An 18,169-nucleotide genomic window follows, 5' to 3' on the forward strand; every position below is an offset into this window, starting at 1 on the left:
CACCCACTCCGTCGCCTTTAACAGGATCGGGTCGCCAGACTTACTGACTTGGTTGATGCATGTCATCATTCCAATTGTGTGGATCGATGCTCATGATATCAATCACTGGATTGACTGGTCCAGACTCGCTTATTTACAGACCGCCGTCATATAGCTGGAATATTTCTGAGTGCTGCGTTAAACAAACAAAGAAACACTCACTCCATCTCACTCACTCACTCCATCACCCACCACAAACTGCCCCAAAACAACAACTCACAAATAAAGTATGTATACAATTTATTGTACAGATAAACCTCTGATACGCACACACTAAAATTATCTACGTCGGAGCCAAATGATGTAAGCATGTATATATCAAAATGACAGCTACGGTTACAGTGAGAACTGTCATATAAACGCACAATATATAAAAATACGGGCTCTTGTATGCTGGCGGACATTGGCAACAGGAACACAGCCTGTACACTGCAATGACTACGGCCAACACACACTGCATGTAGGTAATCCTGTTAGCATTGTACACTAGTCGCTGAAAAACACATAGGGTAATGTCTAAATCCAAAAGTCCCCTAATACAGAATGCATTCCCGAGCCATCATATCTTACAATAGACTTGACACAAGCGTAGATAAGACTGCAGTAAGTATGGTGGGCATGAGGTATAAATCACTCCTGACTACACATTTGGGGGTAAATTAGGGACTGACTACTTGATATTAGCAGGTTGGGGGGCATAGGGGTGAGAAATAAAAAAATAAAATAAAATAAAATAATTGTAATTTTTGTTACACTTTACATGCTGGACGTTCTTATTATTTAGTTCCTTTCAAAGAAAATAGTTTTTGCTTTCAGTCTCAAACCCCTCAATTTCCCAGGATGCTATATGGTCAGTCCCTTAACATTGGCACATCACAGAGGCTACCATTGTACTGCAGGACATGCAGGACCCAGGACATATATAATATACCTTTACTCCAAAACTGTCAACAAACATGTCGATATACTTCAGCAGTGTTGAACTCATGTCAAAGATGGTCCACAAGAGATTGATATCATATTCCCATATATATTTCATCAGCAACATGGTACATTCATACTACAGTGGCATCAATGGATCTATTTAATTTACAAATTACTCACAAGCAGTCTCTATTAAGTTAGTGAGTGAGTTGGATTTTACACCACTTTTAGCAATATTCCTGCATTTTCACGTTAGAGAGGACACCAGAAATGGGCTTCACACATTGTACCGAAGTGGGGAATTGAACCCTGGTCTAGCGAACTCTTTAACCACTAGGCTACCCCACCACCCCAGGTTTCTATTGCCAACATTGTTTCCATGGTAATAAGAATGAAACCCTATCTAACTTTTCAGGTACCATATTTTCTTGAGTATAATGCGCACCCCCCTCTAGCGGGTTCAATATTTTGGAAAAAAAGAATCTATTTATATTTTGGCAAAGGTTTCTTCACAAAGTCCAAGGAAACTTTCTATAAATTTCTACAAGATAATGATGCCATCAATTACCCTTTTTCAGAAAAGAAGCATATTTGCTTAAAGGCAAGTTATTTATAGTGTTAGTGTTGTGTTAGTGTGATAATGAATTCATATACACAGTGAAATTTGGTTATTCCAGAACCCATAAAATCCAGAACTCCCTGTACTCCATGCGATAACTCTTGGGAACATTTACATCAAGTTTACAGGAACATTCATTTGTTACTCTGGAAACATGTTCATCTGGACGATTTCTCTGGGAAATCATATCGTCCGGATTAGAAGGGTTTCAATTAAGATCACTCACCCAAGTTAATAGAGTATAATACTTCAAGTATTATATACAGTGCAAATAATTGTACAAGCTCAGTAAAAGCAGTAGCTTCTGTTATTGTTACTATTAGTCAAGTACAATTATTCAGCATATTCAACTGGAACAACGTATTGGTAATATTGAAATCATTTCTTATTTAACACACGAAAGCCCAGTATTGTTATAACAGTACTTCTGATCACACTAATAGCAGTAAAGGACAGGCTTCAGGATGAAGTTCAATGATACCTTCAAAGATGCTGTCACGTGGACAAAGCCTCATCACTACAGGTGGGTATTTTCTCTTTACTTTGATTCATTCTAACATGTCAATATTGCAGGACAATTCCACGTTCTTATATCATACATACTACTCAAAAGAAGTTAAAGAACACCCAATTCTTTCATGTCTGGTGATGAAGGAGTAAGCATATACTGCAAATGTGTTCCTCATAATAAAGAAGTTGACATCCATATATTCTCTTCCTTATGATTAATCTGTCATGTCATGACAAATTAACTCTCATATGAACATGATGAAAGAATTGGGTGTTCTTTAACTTTGAGTAATATATATATATATATATTTAATGTCTCTCTGTATCCTCTTATAGTGACGTTAAGTCCATGCCTGTTTATCTCAGGTGCAGAAATACTAGCAATAAATCAATATAGACATAAGCAGGGCACTAACTTAGTGACATTGAGTAAGCCAGTTTCTTGAGGACACAACTTATACTAAGTCTTGTATAATCAGTAAGCCAGTTTCTTGAGGACACAACTTATACTAAGTCTTGTATAATCAGAGCATTAAGGCGACAGGTTTAATATTGAAAAAGCAAACTTTCTGTGTGAAGAATGAAAAGGTTTGATCATGTCAATTTCGTCAACCCAAATATCTGACACCATTTGGGAAACAAAGAAATTTAAACCTCCTCATTACAAAAGTGGAATATATTGACATGATGAACTCGTCTCTCCTGGACACAATGATAAAATTACAAAAATGTTTCAATTTGATGGGGTAAAATACCTGTCAAAAATATTTACAAAATAGGCAGCTATTTTGAACTGAAACGGAATAATTCTTTTTTTTTTACAGTTCTAAAAAAAACTGGCCCTTGAAACCTTAAGCAAGTTATAATTATTCTTTGTAAGAAGTCAATTTTCAAATTTTAACATTTTTAAAGAAAGCAAGCAAATCATAAATTCATAAACTCAAACAGTACAATGTTTCGTTCAGAATCCATCCTCATAAGAAAAACATCACAGTTGTATGAAAATTTAGGATTATGATGTACTGAAGATGACTTCAAAAGCAACCATCATTCACAGGCTGAAATAGCCACATGAGGGAGAACAAACCAGACAGAACAAGTCGGGTCTACACAACAGAAGGAGAGGATGACACAGCTCTATATCCTCCACAACACTGGAACGCATGGGCAGGCCTATCAGACAAAATGAGCAAAACGTCCAATGCTGACAACTTTGCATGGTACAAAACATATATCAACACTGCAGACAAATATTACTTTATGCAATGATGATCTGATGTGAAGAGCAAGTTCGGTTTAAAGTCACACCTTAACAATATTCCAGGGCCCACATGCACAAAGCGATCTTAGCGCTGATATCGTAACTCCCATACTTTAACATAGGCTTAACGCTAAGATGGCTTTGTACAAGTGGGCCCAGGCATATAGGACACACAGAAGGGCTTACCCTTTGCACCCAGTGTGGAATCGAGCCTTGGACCTCTGAGCCAATACTTTAACCACTAGGCTACCCCACCTACCTCCCAGTGTTAAGCAATACCGGTAAGTGTTTAGAGTAAGCAAGGAATAGTTAAGTCATGCCATAAATTTGCTAAAAACTGTCACTTTAGCAGCACAGACAAAGCTACATGAATACAGCGTTTTGTCAAATACTGATCTTAGGCTATATGAGTGAGGGACAGTATTTGTGAGTGAGTGAGTGAGCTGGATGTAACAGTACTTAGTTATCTCATAGCATGTCAGATTAATGTGGCAGATAGACTTCCTATTTAACACTTTACCCAGATCCTGGCCTGGGTAAGGGAGGCAACTCTACACAAACATTGCACAGCCTTAGAAATTCTGCATCTTTCAACACTGCTGACAAATGAGCTACTTGTTTCAACAGTTAAATAACTGTTTTACTATGAACACTGATAGCAAGTAAATGAGAACAACAAGACATGTAAGAATTCATATTTCAATGGAGTGAGTGAGTGAGTGAACAGACTTAACACTGTCCATCACCCATAGCAAATTCACATCACAGGGGACACACTAATAGTACAAATGCAATACAACCACATTGTCCACACAGACAGTATCATGTTCATCATGTTCATCTGATGCTTATCAAGGGCTTTTACCCTCCACAATCATCACTGACAATGGGGCTGTATTTGTACAAAGTGTGTGGGAATATTCAGAGTTCTGCCTCTGTCATAGTCACAGTCAGTCCCTGCTGTATTCCATGGCAAAAAAATATCTAAATTCTGCAGTCAAAATGAGTAAATTATGCAACCAAATTTTAATAATTCTGCATACAATTCTGCAAACCTTTAAGCTAAGATTTTGTGAATGTCGTAGTTTTGCACCTGGTTGACTTGTGGCGGGCATTTTTATGATAAACTTATCCACGGCAAGAATAGCTTATGGATGTGAATCTGGAGATCACTGGTGTGAACATACAGACATGCAATGAACCAAAGTCAATTTCACTTCAAAAACAAAATCACGTTTACACGTTTAAAACCAGCTTTTACTCACATGTTAAACTTCTGCAGTGTATTTGTCGAATTCTGCAGCTGATATAGGCAAACTTCTGCATGAGTTCTGCACAAAAAGCGATTTTCTGCAAGATAGGTACATTTGTGCAAAATATTCGGAAACTGCAAAACACGGAATACAGCGGGGACTGTACAATACACATTTAAACACAAACTGATCAACAGTCTGCAACAGTTGGCAAACACAATACAAAGATAATGAGGACACTTAAATCAATAATTAATGATCAAATCAATAATTTCTAGTTGTGATGCTGAATACAATGGAACCTTGGTAAAACAGATCTTGCTATTGTGGACATGGTGGAAATCACAACTTCTAAAAGGTCACACACAAAATAATTTTCTTTAAAACACAATGTCTTGTTAATCTGAATTATTTTTTTTTGTTTTTTTAGTTCATACTTATGATGTGCACAAATCTGGATATAAGAGGTTCAACTGTATTCAGGTCACATAATCTATTGACATATAATCAGACAAGTTTATCAACCATTTACACAAACAACTTGTTCTCAAAAGAACATGTGAACTCTAAGCATGGTAAGAGGGTGACACGATATTGGATCATCAGAACAACATGAATTGCAACTACGGTTTCCCTTTAGTTTATTCTTTGGTTTAGTCATAATGCATCATCACATATGTATCAACAGATTCATGATGAGAATTATTATAATTTTGACATAAATTTACTCATTTATCATCACATTATTGATGAGTTTCAACAGATCATTACAAGACTGAACCCCTTGGAGTCGACACAATAATGCAACCATCTTCATCTTATTGTACAGCCAATGAATTGTGAACTGATATCACAAATATGAATGGAGTTTTGATTGGGCAAGATATGCTACCAACTGATTGGCTAGGCACGTCCACATGACACACAGTCAGCCATATCATCAGCTGCAGATAAACAACTATTTTAAGAATTGGAGATTCAAGTCATTGTACAAAATTTTAGAAAAAGGAGCCTAAAATGAAGACAAATATACTACTCAAAAGAAGTTGAACACCAATTCTTTACATTTGACTATAGGTAATCTGTTACGTCATGATTTTTATTAGGATATTTTAGATATGACTATGACAGCTTAACTATAGTCATATGAAGAAATTGTGTGTGCTTTAACGTCTTTTGAGTAGCATAGATTGTTTCTCTCGCTGTCATTATTAAATGTAGTGTAAATACCTAAATCACCAGCCTCCCTACACCGACGCGCGATTCAAGAAATGAGGGCTGTTTGCAGAGATGAGAATCTTCTGCGGATCTGTGAATTTCCATGAATTTTAGTGACCACAAATTTGTTAGAATTTTATGGCTTCCTCCCTAAACACCCCCCGATTATTGACCACGCTCCATTGCAAAGATGTGTCAGGTACAAAACAAATATCTATTCTCATTCCTGTGTCTGTGAGGAGGGGTACCGGCATGCAGTCAAGCACTATTGTGTCATACACGGAAATCCAATTGTCTGTGACATCAATGTAAGATCAGATACTGACAGATTCCTTGTTTCAGTATCATTTATGTAAATATAAATGTAGCACTTTTTCAGGATGTCTTGAAGAATTCCTAGATATCAAGGTCCCAAATAGTGGTTTCAAAGAGTTGACCCGATAAGCTTGATCAATTCTTCAAGACCACGTATCCAACACCACTTATCTGTCAAAAGTGAGTATCTCTTTAAACGATTCTTTAGTTATAACAATGTTTGTAACCTTAATAGGTTAGGAATGCCAAAAGTGTCTTGGTAAAAGAAATTGAAAAGTTTGGGGAAGACACACAGATGAGGAGCTGACACACTAAAGACCATAGTCAGGATTTGAATCCAAGATCAGCAGATCCTGTCATGGTAAAGGGATGCAACTCTGCTTACGATAACTATACTACACCTGGTTATGTCAAAACTTCAGATGATGTCACTGTTTCTCATCAACATGATCAAGTCAAACGCAATAGTGCTGGTCTGACCCACTGACTACCGTATGCAACATAATAAGCACCCACGGCAACATTTGCAAAGATATTGGCTAGTGAACAATCCCAATTAGCACCCCTTCCAATTAATCAATGTACAGAAGACTTATTTATTCGCGTATAATACACACTCGTGCATCCTTGATTATGGGCATTTAATTCTGGAAAAATATATCTGTCATACTTAAACATTTCATGCTGTCAGCATAAAGCACAAAATTTATCTTTAAACTCTGTTTTTTTCACTAAAATAACATTCTAATAAGAGCCCCCTATTTCTAGTTTTGAGAGCGCTTATGTCGAATACGGTAAGTCAGCTGATTCACTTCACTTCCTCTACATTCTGCCGCTACCGATATCTTCATGATCTCCATGTTTGGTCAGCAATATCACATGTCGGATTGTTCCCTTTAACCAATTCTCTTATTCAGAAGGAAAAAAAGTCATGACAAAAAAGGTGTGTTTTTCCCCTGCATCAACAACTCGTGAAAATTCAACTTGGAGTTGTCCGTAACATTTAACAATGGTCAACTCTGTACACATATGTCTCCAAAGCTGCATAACAAGCAGATAACATCACTGGTAACCATGGTAACATTTCAACAAGGAATGTTGACCTATGAAGGTTTAATCTCGGCAAATTGAGCTGTGATCCTTTGTACATAACACTCACATCAATGCCATTTTTCACACAATTCTGCAATTGATTCTAGTACTACCGGGTTAATTATCATAGTTTTCCAAACCATAGTGCTTGCGGTCAAATTTATAAAAAAGAAAAATTATTTTGACCAATTTTGAAGTCAATTTTATTCATGAAATAAGTCAGACTTGATATGAGATAAAAAAGATTATATTTTAATAAACGATTTGTAATAAGTAATAAAATCTCTCACTGTAATGGCTCAATTTAACTGACTGTACAAGCCGGCTTGATAAGTCTCAAACGAAAGTAGACTTCCTGCCATCATATTTGTCCCTTATAATCCGCTATCAGGTTCATCAGCTCCTGTTCAGTTTCAATCAGCGAAGTTGCTGCTGTTGAACAGAATGAGGATGTTGAGACGAAGGCTCAACATCTCTTCCTCATGCTCAATTGCAATGTCGAGGTGCAAACTGTTCTACAATCTAGATAATTAACACTTACTGAACATTGTTAAGAAACAAGAAGTTAAAACCTATTGTGAGTGACCCTAAGTCATGCCTGGTTCAAAATAACACATTGGACAAGCTGAGACAATAATACCTGGTTTCCGGGTTGTTGAAGCTGAGTGGTACATGTTGTTATCCTTACCTGAAAGTTTCAGTGATTGAGGAAATGTTACAACCAATTCGCCAAATTCAAACAGAATGCTCCCCAAATATACTACTAAAAAAAAGTGGAACAACCACCCAATTCTTTCATATTTCTGATTAACTAAAGTAATATGAAAGAATCAGTTGGTCCTTAACTTATTTTGAGCAGCAGGTAAAATGCTCTGTATCTGTAAACTACCGATCCTAATTTACAAAACTTTATTTCATGCATATGTTATGCCAAAGTCACATCAGACATCATCAGACATCATCATCATCATCATCATCATCGTATTCACAATTAGCCTGCATCATCATCATCATCATCATCATCGTATTCACAATTAGCCTGCCATACTGGATACTACATTTCTTCTTAACATGTATAACTTGTCAAAGGCCAAAATAACGATCACTTGAACAGTCAATCATGTAGTCTTAAAAGATGTGATAGTGACACGAGCATAATCCATACCAAACAGCTAAAGCCGGGTCCATTACACACAAGAAGTTAGGTCTTCTATATACATGCTGAGATTAGTAACCTTCTAGCAGTGGAATGAAATGTGCCAAGGAAATCTAATATTGTACATTTTGTAAGACTCTCTGCCTGGCTTGGTCACCTTGAGTATTGTGCCTATGACAAATATACATACAATCACCATGACTACACATGGTGATACACAGGCCGATACTCTGCAGCAAAATACAGTCTGGTTTTAATCCAGTTCAACCTGACGGTTCTTGCTCAGGTGACTCTTTTTTCTTACATACCTTTTTTCATTTCCAGTTTTATCAATTTTATTTACTAATGACCAGATGACACTGTGGTTCAGAAAAACTAACTTACGAAATAAGAAAAGCCCTATATCTGTTTTTTTAAATTACAAAAAGTTAAAAACTGATGAGAAAGTCATGCACGTACATCACAAGATGGATGTGCCCAGTGGGGATTCCAGGTCAGAATTGGTCTCCAGCAACCATTGCTGGTAAAAAGGGGCAACCAATGGATCGGGTGGTCCAACTTTGTGACTTTGTTGATAGTATATCACTGGATTGCCTGTAGGGCTGGGACAGCAACTTGATCGGCTGGGTCCTGAGTAGGACCCAGGTACCACACAACTACCTGGACCCATGGTTAGTCACGTGATATACTGTTTAATGACATTAACAAAAAATAAAACTCCATGGTTACACTACAAGTCACTAATGTTCGCATATCTTTCTGACTATGCAAGCATTCATTCTGAATTTAATATGTACGAGTAAGGACAAAGCATCTATGCATGATCAGATCTTTTTACATATCTAAATAGTTTTTGCCAGGGCTGCGGAAACACAATTCCTACCGGGTATTTGGATATTTTGTACCCAACTCGTGAGAGTAGGGCCAGGTAATAGGGTGTTGGATACCTGGGTAGTAAATTTGGACTCATTCCAGCCCTTATTGCCTGGTCCAGACTTGATTGTTACCCGCCGCCTTCATATGGCTGGAATATTGCCGAGTACGCCATTAAACAACAAACATAACATATATGTCTCCGTATTAGTAATGTTCCTATCCTTTGTCATGCAGGATCATAACGATCTTGTTCCCCATCTATAGGAGCCCATGACAACAGCTGTCCACAATATTTACATCAACAATATAGATGTCTTAATGCTGATTAGCTAGTAACCATGGTAACCAAAACAATCATATTTCCCAATCTCCTCCAGAATACTTCTCAAACAAAATGCCACTTGTACATCCCTGTATGTTCCATTGAATATACATCTTATTTATCAACTTTCTTAGCACAAAGAGTCATTCTTTATCATGAAATGACCTCACCAAGACCTTCAATATGAAGTCTCCACAGACTACGACAGAGGTGACTCATGTCAGTCTACTGTCTACGTAACAGATGGTGAGGTTAGCATGGTTAGAACTGCAAAGATGCACTGCATCCCGGACGATGGTACATCACTATACTACATCGCAGTAAGATGCAAGATAAGGTACTCTCAAACACAATCTGTGAGTGAAGGAGTTCGATTAAACGTGATTTGAACAACAATTTAGTTCTATCACAACAAGTCAGCTTGATGTGGGAGGAAAGCCCACCAAAGTGACGCAGGTCTTAGAAGTTTACCACTCTGGTGCACAAACCTAGAAGCATCACCAGACCAAACGCGGGATTTGAACCCACAATCATTGGTGTCGGCATTCCTAAGAGAAACAACTCTGCAGAGCAAATTGAGACACCTTAGAGTGAGTGAGTATGGTTTTGCCCCGCTTTTAGCAATATTCCAGCAATATCACAGCAGGGAGACACCAGAAATGGGCTTCACACATGGTACCCATGTTGGGAATCGACTCTGGGCCGACCCCGGGTGAAAAGCCAACACTTTATCGGTTTGGCTACCCAACCGCCCCACGACATCTTAGATGACTGAGCCACTTGTTGAAATGAGTGAGTCAAGAAAAAACATGCTTTGTCATCAATGCATAACTGCCTGTTGATATGGTGGAGCATTGTATACTGTAATAATCACTCTTGTCCAAACACTAAAAAAAGGAACCAATTACTTTCCTTCGGGGGATGAGGAACACAGTCTTAAATTAACAAATGACCGATTGACATAAATGTGTAATGCGTGAGTGAGTGAGTTGGGTTTAACGCCGCTTTTAACAGTATTACAGTTATATCGTGCGTGTCAGCTTAATGTGGGAGGAAAGCCCGAAGTGATGCAGGTTTCAGACGTTTACCACTTCGGTGAAACCCATGAGCACGGTTATGGTGCTGACAAACCTGGAAACATAATCGGGGCGAACTGGGATTCGAACCCACAATCATAGATTTCTGGCGTGCCCAAGGGACGCAACTCTGCACAGCGAATCACGGCGTCTTTAGACAACTGGGCCACCCGTGCCCCCAATGTGTACTGCGACGAAGTGTTGTGATGTACCGTTAGTTCAGTGAACCATGACAGTCCTACATCTACATGTCATCTTTCATTCACTGTCACTCACTCTACACTATAGCTACAAAGTAGTAGTTAGGATTATTCTAGAATTCTGAGTACCAAGGGTAGAATACATCATATATTTTTTACTCCAAAAGATGAACACAAAACACGTCTTTATGTCAAAATACATTCACCTCCAATCATACTTTAATATGTTAATGAAGGATATGGTGTACTTTCACAAACATTTGAGAAGAAAACATGTTTCTGTGAACTGCATTAATCATTTGGAAGTTGAAAAGCCTGTTTTTAAAAAAAGTTCAAGGATTTTCCAAGCTCTTTATCCTAATTCATTGGGCCTTACAAAGTATTTTTTTTTAATTTTACTTTTTAAAAATAGCATGATCATGATCCAAGCCTTAATTATTACATTTATTCAACTTTGTTAAAGTGCTTTTCAAAGTATTTTCAAATTTTATGCTTTTCAAGAAGACTCTTAACCCCATTTGGACACTACTGAACCCACCTGATGTGTGTGGTATGGCAGAAATAACTTTTTAGACATGCAAGATGAGCAGGAAAGATTGTTCTCGCAAACCTGACTTTAACCTACACAACATATACAAACAAATACACATACGGGCCAAAAATGATAGGTGACGGCACAATTCCTGGATCTCAAAGACATAATCATAATAATCATATACAATAAGCATGGAAAACAGAACAATGATCATAATAGTTGCTCCTTTTCTCAGTCTGTATCAGTTTTTTGTTGAATAGGTGTAACCATGGCAACCATGTACACTATGGTACATACTGCAATACAAGGATCACAATATGGTACATACTGCAATACAAGGATCACAATATGGTACATACTGCAATACAAGGATCACAATATGGTACATACTGCAATACAAGGATCACAATATGGTACATACTGCAACACAAGAATCACAATATGGTACATACTGCAATACAAGGATCATCACTGATCACAATATGGTACATACTGCAACACAAGGATCACAATATGGTACATACTGCAACACAAGGATCACAATATGGTACATACTGCAATACAAGGATCACAATATGGTACATACTGCAATACAAGGATCACGATATGGTACATACTGCAATACAAGGATCACAATATGGTACATACTGCAACACAAGGATCACAATATGGTACATACTGCAATACAAGTATCACAATATGGTACATACACTTTTGTTCATGTGCATCTCAATACGAACCATATTGTTGAACCCTAACATTCAGACATATCTTAGTATGAACTGTTTTGTTAAACATGAGTGTTCAGATGTACTGATTTGAACCGATCGTTACACCCCTAACCTGTATACAGACACATCTCAGTATGAACTAGTGATTTGAACCAATCGTTACATCCCTAACATACAGACACATCTCCGTATGAACTAATGATTTGAACCAATCGTTACACGCCTTACATACAGACATATTTTCATCATCATCCCTATCACTACATCCTATCAACACTGATCAACCAGGCACATCTCAATATGTTCAGCTTATGTATTACAACTCATCTCTACCTGTATCTCTACCTGTAACAGCAGCGGAACCAGATAACATGACTTCACAAGCCTCTATAGTATTTTTCTTCTTTTTTTTTGTTTTGTTGTAAAAATCAATATCGACCATTTAAACAAAGTATGACAATCCTTCTACAGTACCCAATGACAATGACATATAAGGAGAATATGGGTAAATAGTCAAACATCCCCTCTACTGATCAGGTGTGTGGTCTCGAGGTTGAACAATGGCATCGGTTGACCAAGGAGCGTGATCTAAACAGAGCGTCTTTCGTTACACCACAATGTCCTGCAAACTGATGTCACAAACCGCACTGAGCTCCAATGTCAAATTTGTCAACTCTTCGCGAGAGTTCCTCTTATTCCTGGACGTATGACGCAGGGAACAATCCTGTCTTGCCATCCTTCTCTCCCTTCCACCAGTCTTTGTCCACCTTCTGTACCAGTTTGACCGTATCGCCCCTGCTTAGTGGCAGTTCCTCGTCTTCTTGGGGGGAAAAATCAAACAATGCCTTGACAAAGATCTGGAATCAGAAACAAGTAAGGATGATTTATGGTACCTATATCTACAGAGATTTATCTGGCATTCCAAACCTAGTCCCTTTGGCAGGTACTGGTAAGTTGGGGGCAAAATTTCGATTATTTTAACTTATTATTTTCTTCATTACAGAGGTATTTTAGTCATTCTTTCAATGTTTGTTTGTTTGTTGTTTTACGCCGCACTCAGCAATATTCCAGCTATATGACAGCGATCTGTAAATAATCGAGTCTGGACCAGACAATCCAGTGATTGACATCATGAGCATCGATCCACGCAATTGGGATACGATGCAACCAAATCAGTGAGCCTGACCACCCGATCCCGTTAGTCGCCTCTTACCACAAGCATAGTCGCCTTTTACGGCAAGCATGGGTTGCTGAAGACCTATTCTTCACGGGTCTCTTTCAATGTAATAATGTAAAATCAAGGTTAAAAGCATCTTCATCTTCATTGATCCTATCACTGTAAACATGGTCTACAAGGAACACTTTTTATTTTTTCTACCAAGAACACCAACAAAACAAGTGGGAACACTTGGTTCTTACATACAATGTGAGTATTATTTTGTGGATTACAGACCTATGCTTCATAAAATCATGTCATATAATCCAGGAAATTTGAAAAATATTTTGTTTCATTTGCAATAAAAAACGACAGATGCACAGAGTGTAAAGTGATTCTCAGATGCCTGAGAAACATTTTATTTTTATTTTTTAGCCTAACTGGCACAGCAAGTTGTCACAGACAAACCAGTAACTGACAGCATGAGCATCACACAATACTGTTACCATGGTTAGTGTATTTCCCTAAAGGAGGTAACTCTCCTGTGAAGGGTGGCCCTAGCATACTGGCTTGTTGCAAATAGTGAGTATGGTTTTACGCTGCTTATAGCAAAATTCCAGCAATATCAAGGTAGGGGACACCAGATATGGGCTTCACACATTGGACCCATGTCGGAGATCGAACCCGGGTCTTCGGCGTGACGAGCAAACGCTTTAACCACCAGGCTACCCGACCACCTCACGTCGCAAATACAGTTACATGATTAATCAGGTTGTCATTGGGCTTGAGCATACAAACCATAGGCTAATAGCATGAGCAACAGCAACACAACTTATATCAATTATTAATGTTCAGCATGCTCAGGTTGTTTCTCAAAGGAAGGAATAATTACTATACAGTCTATAAACCTGTAACCATGGTAACAGGAGCAGAGATGACATGACACTTTTGATACTGCAAAAATACCACTCCAAAATGATTTCGATAGGGTTAGTCAGATATATTTGAATATACACTTGACACATTATGAAAATCGTTTTTGTGTATCTTGGTAAGATAAAAATGTCCCTATCAGAAGTGGAGTAGAATACATATAATAAAGAAATGACCTACTTCTTTGTTGGCATCCACCATGTCCTTCAGGTAAATTGTCTGTCCTCGGCTCACTGATGCTGTGCGATGGTAGGTGATAAGGTCATTGAGAGAGTTGAATTTCACTACCCACATAAAATACTTTCCTGATCCGTCACGCAAGACCTTAAAATGCTGAACGTTTTCTTGGAATCTGAAGCAGCAGAAAAATGGAAACAATTGACTGGTTGTGTGAGGGATTTAACGCTGTTTTGAACGTTATTTCAGTTGCATCACGGCATGTCAGGAGGAAAGCTCCAAGTGATGCAGGTCTTTGACATTTACCACTTTGGTGAAACCCATGAGCGCAGGTATGGTGCTGACAAACCAAGAAACATAACCAGAGCAAATCTTGGAATCCAACCCAGAATCATAGGTTACTTGTTCAACAAAAGGTGCAACTCTCCGAAGGAAATTGTGTCATCTTAGACTGTCTGTTACAAGAGTGAGTGAGTGAGTGAGTATGATTTTACTCCGCTTTTACTAGTTTTAGCAATTTTCCAGCAATATCATAGGGTCAACAAAAACGATGTGATGAGGGTGACAAGCCCTTACCACCAGGCTGCATCGCTGCCCCAGTTGCAATCTCATTAAAATCAGATCATAGTTCTCGCAACCACTAAACTAAGATCTGAGGACATTCCATTACGGGTCAAGACAGAACGACCTTTCGCGAATTTTGACCGACCAATGAAATTTCTGACAAGAAATTGACATTAGCCAATCAGAAGGCAGCTTTCTCGAGCTTTACAACACTAGTTTCAAACTGACGACTACACTTCGAAACATATTTTGACGTATTCTCGATTTAAAAAAATTAAAACTGATAACAAGAACACTCTGGAATGGCTTATATATGGCCTAGATTGTATGGGTATAATCATAAAACCCGTAACTGTCATTCGGAATACCTCGTGTTAAATATTTCGTAATTGTTTAATTAGAAAACACATTCCGACTGTCACTTTCATGATCTGGTAAACGACGTTCTGATTGGTCGGATGAAAGGTCGTTCTGACGTGACCGCTAATGGGATGTCCTCAGATCTTTGTTTAGCAGTAGCAAGTACAAAGATCTGATTTTAATGAGATTGCCCCAGTTGATACATGTAATGACACTTACAACATGTACAATACCATATAATACTGAACAACAGGTTGTGCCGAAACCTGTGAGTCAACTAGCAAAGTTATTTGACATCAGTTCCAGTAGAAAAAAGTAAGACTAGTAGTACAAAAAAAGGCTAGTAGTATAAAATAAGGGCTATCTTTAGCTGATGTTGCTGGACATGTCAGATAGAAATTATACAAGTCTTTTGTTTTAGACAGATAGTTCAAGTAGCAGACTGCGCTTGTTGTAAGAGGCGACCAACAGGATTGGGTGGTCAGGCTTGCTGACTTGGTTGATGCATGTCATCGTATCCAAAATATGTAGATCGATGCTCATGATTTCAATCACTGGATTGTCTGGTCCAGACTCAGTTGTTTCCAGACTGGCGTCATATAGCTGGAATATTGCTGAGTGTGCCATTATCCGGGTTAGAATAGGTCTTCAGCAACCCATGCTTGCCGTAAAAGGCGACAAACGGGATTGGGTGGTCAGGCTTGCTGACTTGGTTGATGCATGTCATTGTATCCAAAATATGAAGATCGATGCTCATGATTTCAATCACTGGATTGTCTGGTCCAGACTCAATTGTTTACAGACTGGCGTCATATAGCTGGAATATTGCTGAGTGTGCCATTATCCGGGTTAACGCCGCACTCAGCAATATTCCAGCTATATGACGGCGGTCTGTAAATACCAGAGTCGGGTCAAAACAATCCAGTGATTGATATCATGAGCATAGATCTACGCAATTGGCAAGCCAATCAGCAAGCCTGACCACCCAATACTGTTAGTCGCATCGTACGACAAGAATGGTCGACCGAAGACCAATTCTAACCCGGATCTTCAAGGGGACAAGCATGGCTTGCTGAAGACCAATTCTAACCCGGATCTTCAAGGGGACAAGCATGGCTTGCTGAAGACCAATTCTAACCCGGATCTTCATGGGGACAAGCATGGCTTACTGAAGACCAATTCTAACCCGGATCTTCATGGGGACAAGCATGGCTTACTGAAGACCAATTCTAACCCGGAACTTCATGGGGACAAGCATGGCTTACTGAAGACCAATTCTAACCCGGATCTTCATGGGGACAAGCATGGCTCACTGAAGACCAATTCTAACCCGGATCTTCATGGGGACAAGCATGGCTTGCTGAAGACCAATTCTAACCCGGATCTTCAAGGGGACAAGCATGGCTTGCTGAAGACCAATTCTAACCCGGATCTTCATGGGGACAAGCATGGCTTGCTGAAGACCAATTCTAACCCGGATCTTCATGAAGGTGACCTGCACCCTGTGACATCAGTTAAACAAGTTTTGGGGTTTCCATGACTTACTTGACAGAAATTGAAAATTCTCCTGGAGCACTTTCACTGTTGCGCACAAGGAAAGCCCCATCTGGTTGGTAGGAAGGCAATAATTTCCTTTCTGCTTCCAAGCGTGAAATACTGCCAATGTACCAGCTGAAATGAACATAGTTTTGACATTGAAAATGAGATAAATATGAGAAATATGTTCATAAAACCGTGACTGGTCATGTTCAACAGTTTAATGTCATCGCAAGCATCACTATCAGCACTAACACATATTCTACTTCTAACAACTGGAACCCCTTCAGTTGCAGAATAAAGAAAAAATCAGAGCTATAGATCTGCGTCTGCTTGCGTCTCCCTCTCCATTTTTATTTGCAAAAACTAGCACTGTAAGAATGGCACTATTTTTTTAATCACCAATCAGTGACTGTTTAAGATACCATATGTACATTGACTATGCACAATACGCTTTTCAATTGGCATCTAGTATGTTTGTCGCACAAGCTTTCTCTGAATGTAACTGTTGGTAAGTGAATTTCGCGATCAACTGATACACAATCATTTTATCTAACAGTTGTAATATACACAATCGTTTTATCTTATGGTTGTAATATACCCATTAAGTATATTTTAATGGCGTATTTATAGTTTTTGTTGCTTATTTGATATCCTGGGATTTGATTTGTCTGCGTATTTCAGTTTATTTAAAGCATATATTACACAAATAAGCAGCTTATCTCGAGCTCTGAAAATAGTGCCACAGCACTGTAGCTCAACTGGATACTTAGTCAACAGTTTAAAACTGTACTGCGTTAAACAATAAACAAACAAATGAACTGTTTCACCTGCTTGATAAAGGTGTTAGGATCTACACCGAAACGTCGCACTAATTGTAATAAGGAAGTTGTTCATCGATAGAACTTGTCTTACTTCAACAGTTTGAAATGTCAATAAAGATAGATATTTAACAATTCAACAAAAGTTGCTGTCAGCATTTATAAACCAAATATGTTCTGCAATAATGAGGACTAAAACGAGCACTAAAATCTAATGACTGGAACAAAATATGATGTAATCAAAAGATTAAAGAGTCAGCTTCTTCAGTCTGGCAATTTCAGAGAAGACGTTTACAGATCCAAATAAGCATTTTGATAGAACACAAGAGCATGGTCATAAACTATTCATATGCTGATAAAAGGCCAAAATTTAAAATAATGTAAAATTGGAACATAATGGGTTGAGAACCACAAACCATGCTAACTATACATATACCAAATTTCATTACAGTATACCCCAGGTATTTAAATTTTCATTGTGTTATTGTAATTCTT

The 18,169-nt window shown here is 38.3% G+C and overlaps 1 protein-coding gene across 1 annotated transcript in view; it reads right to left on the reverse strand.

The window, feature by feature from the left end:
• Window positions 1-262: 262 nt before the first annotated feature.
• The window catches only part of LOC124134298 (growth factor receptor-bound protein 2-like), a 28,717-nt gene continuing 10,810 nt past the window's right edge, over window positions 263-18,169 (reverse strand). Inside the window, exons 3-5 of the mRNA XM_046499036.2 lie at window positions 16,863-16,988; window positions 14,397-14,568; window positions 263-12,984 (exon numbers count right to left, since the gene is read on the reverse strand). Coding sequence (XP_046354992.1) covers window positions 12,820-12,984; window positions 14,397-14,568; window positions 16,863-16,988 — 463 coding nt within the window. The 3' untranslated portion in view covers window positions 263-12,819. The remainder of the gene's footprint in view (window positions 12,985-14,396; window positions 14,569-16,862; window positions 16,989-18,169) is intronic.

This window comes from Haliotis rufescens, unplaced genomic scaffold, assembly GCF_023055435.1.
Source record: "Haliotis rufescens isolate VD_foot unplaced genomic scaffold, xgHalRufe1.0.p SCAF_11, whole genome shotgun sequence".
NCBI lineage: Eukaryota > Metazoa > Mollusca > Gastropoda > Lepetellida > Haliotidae > Haliotis > Haliotis rufescens.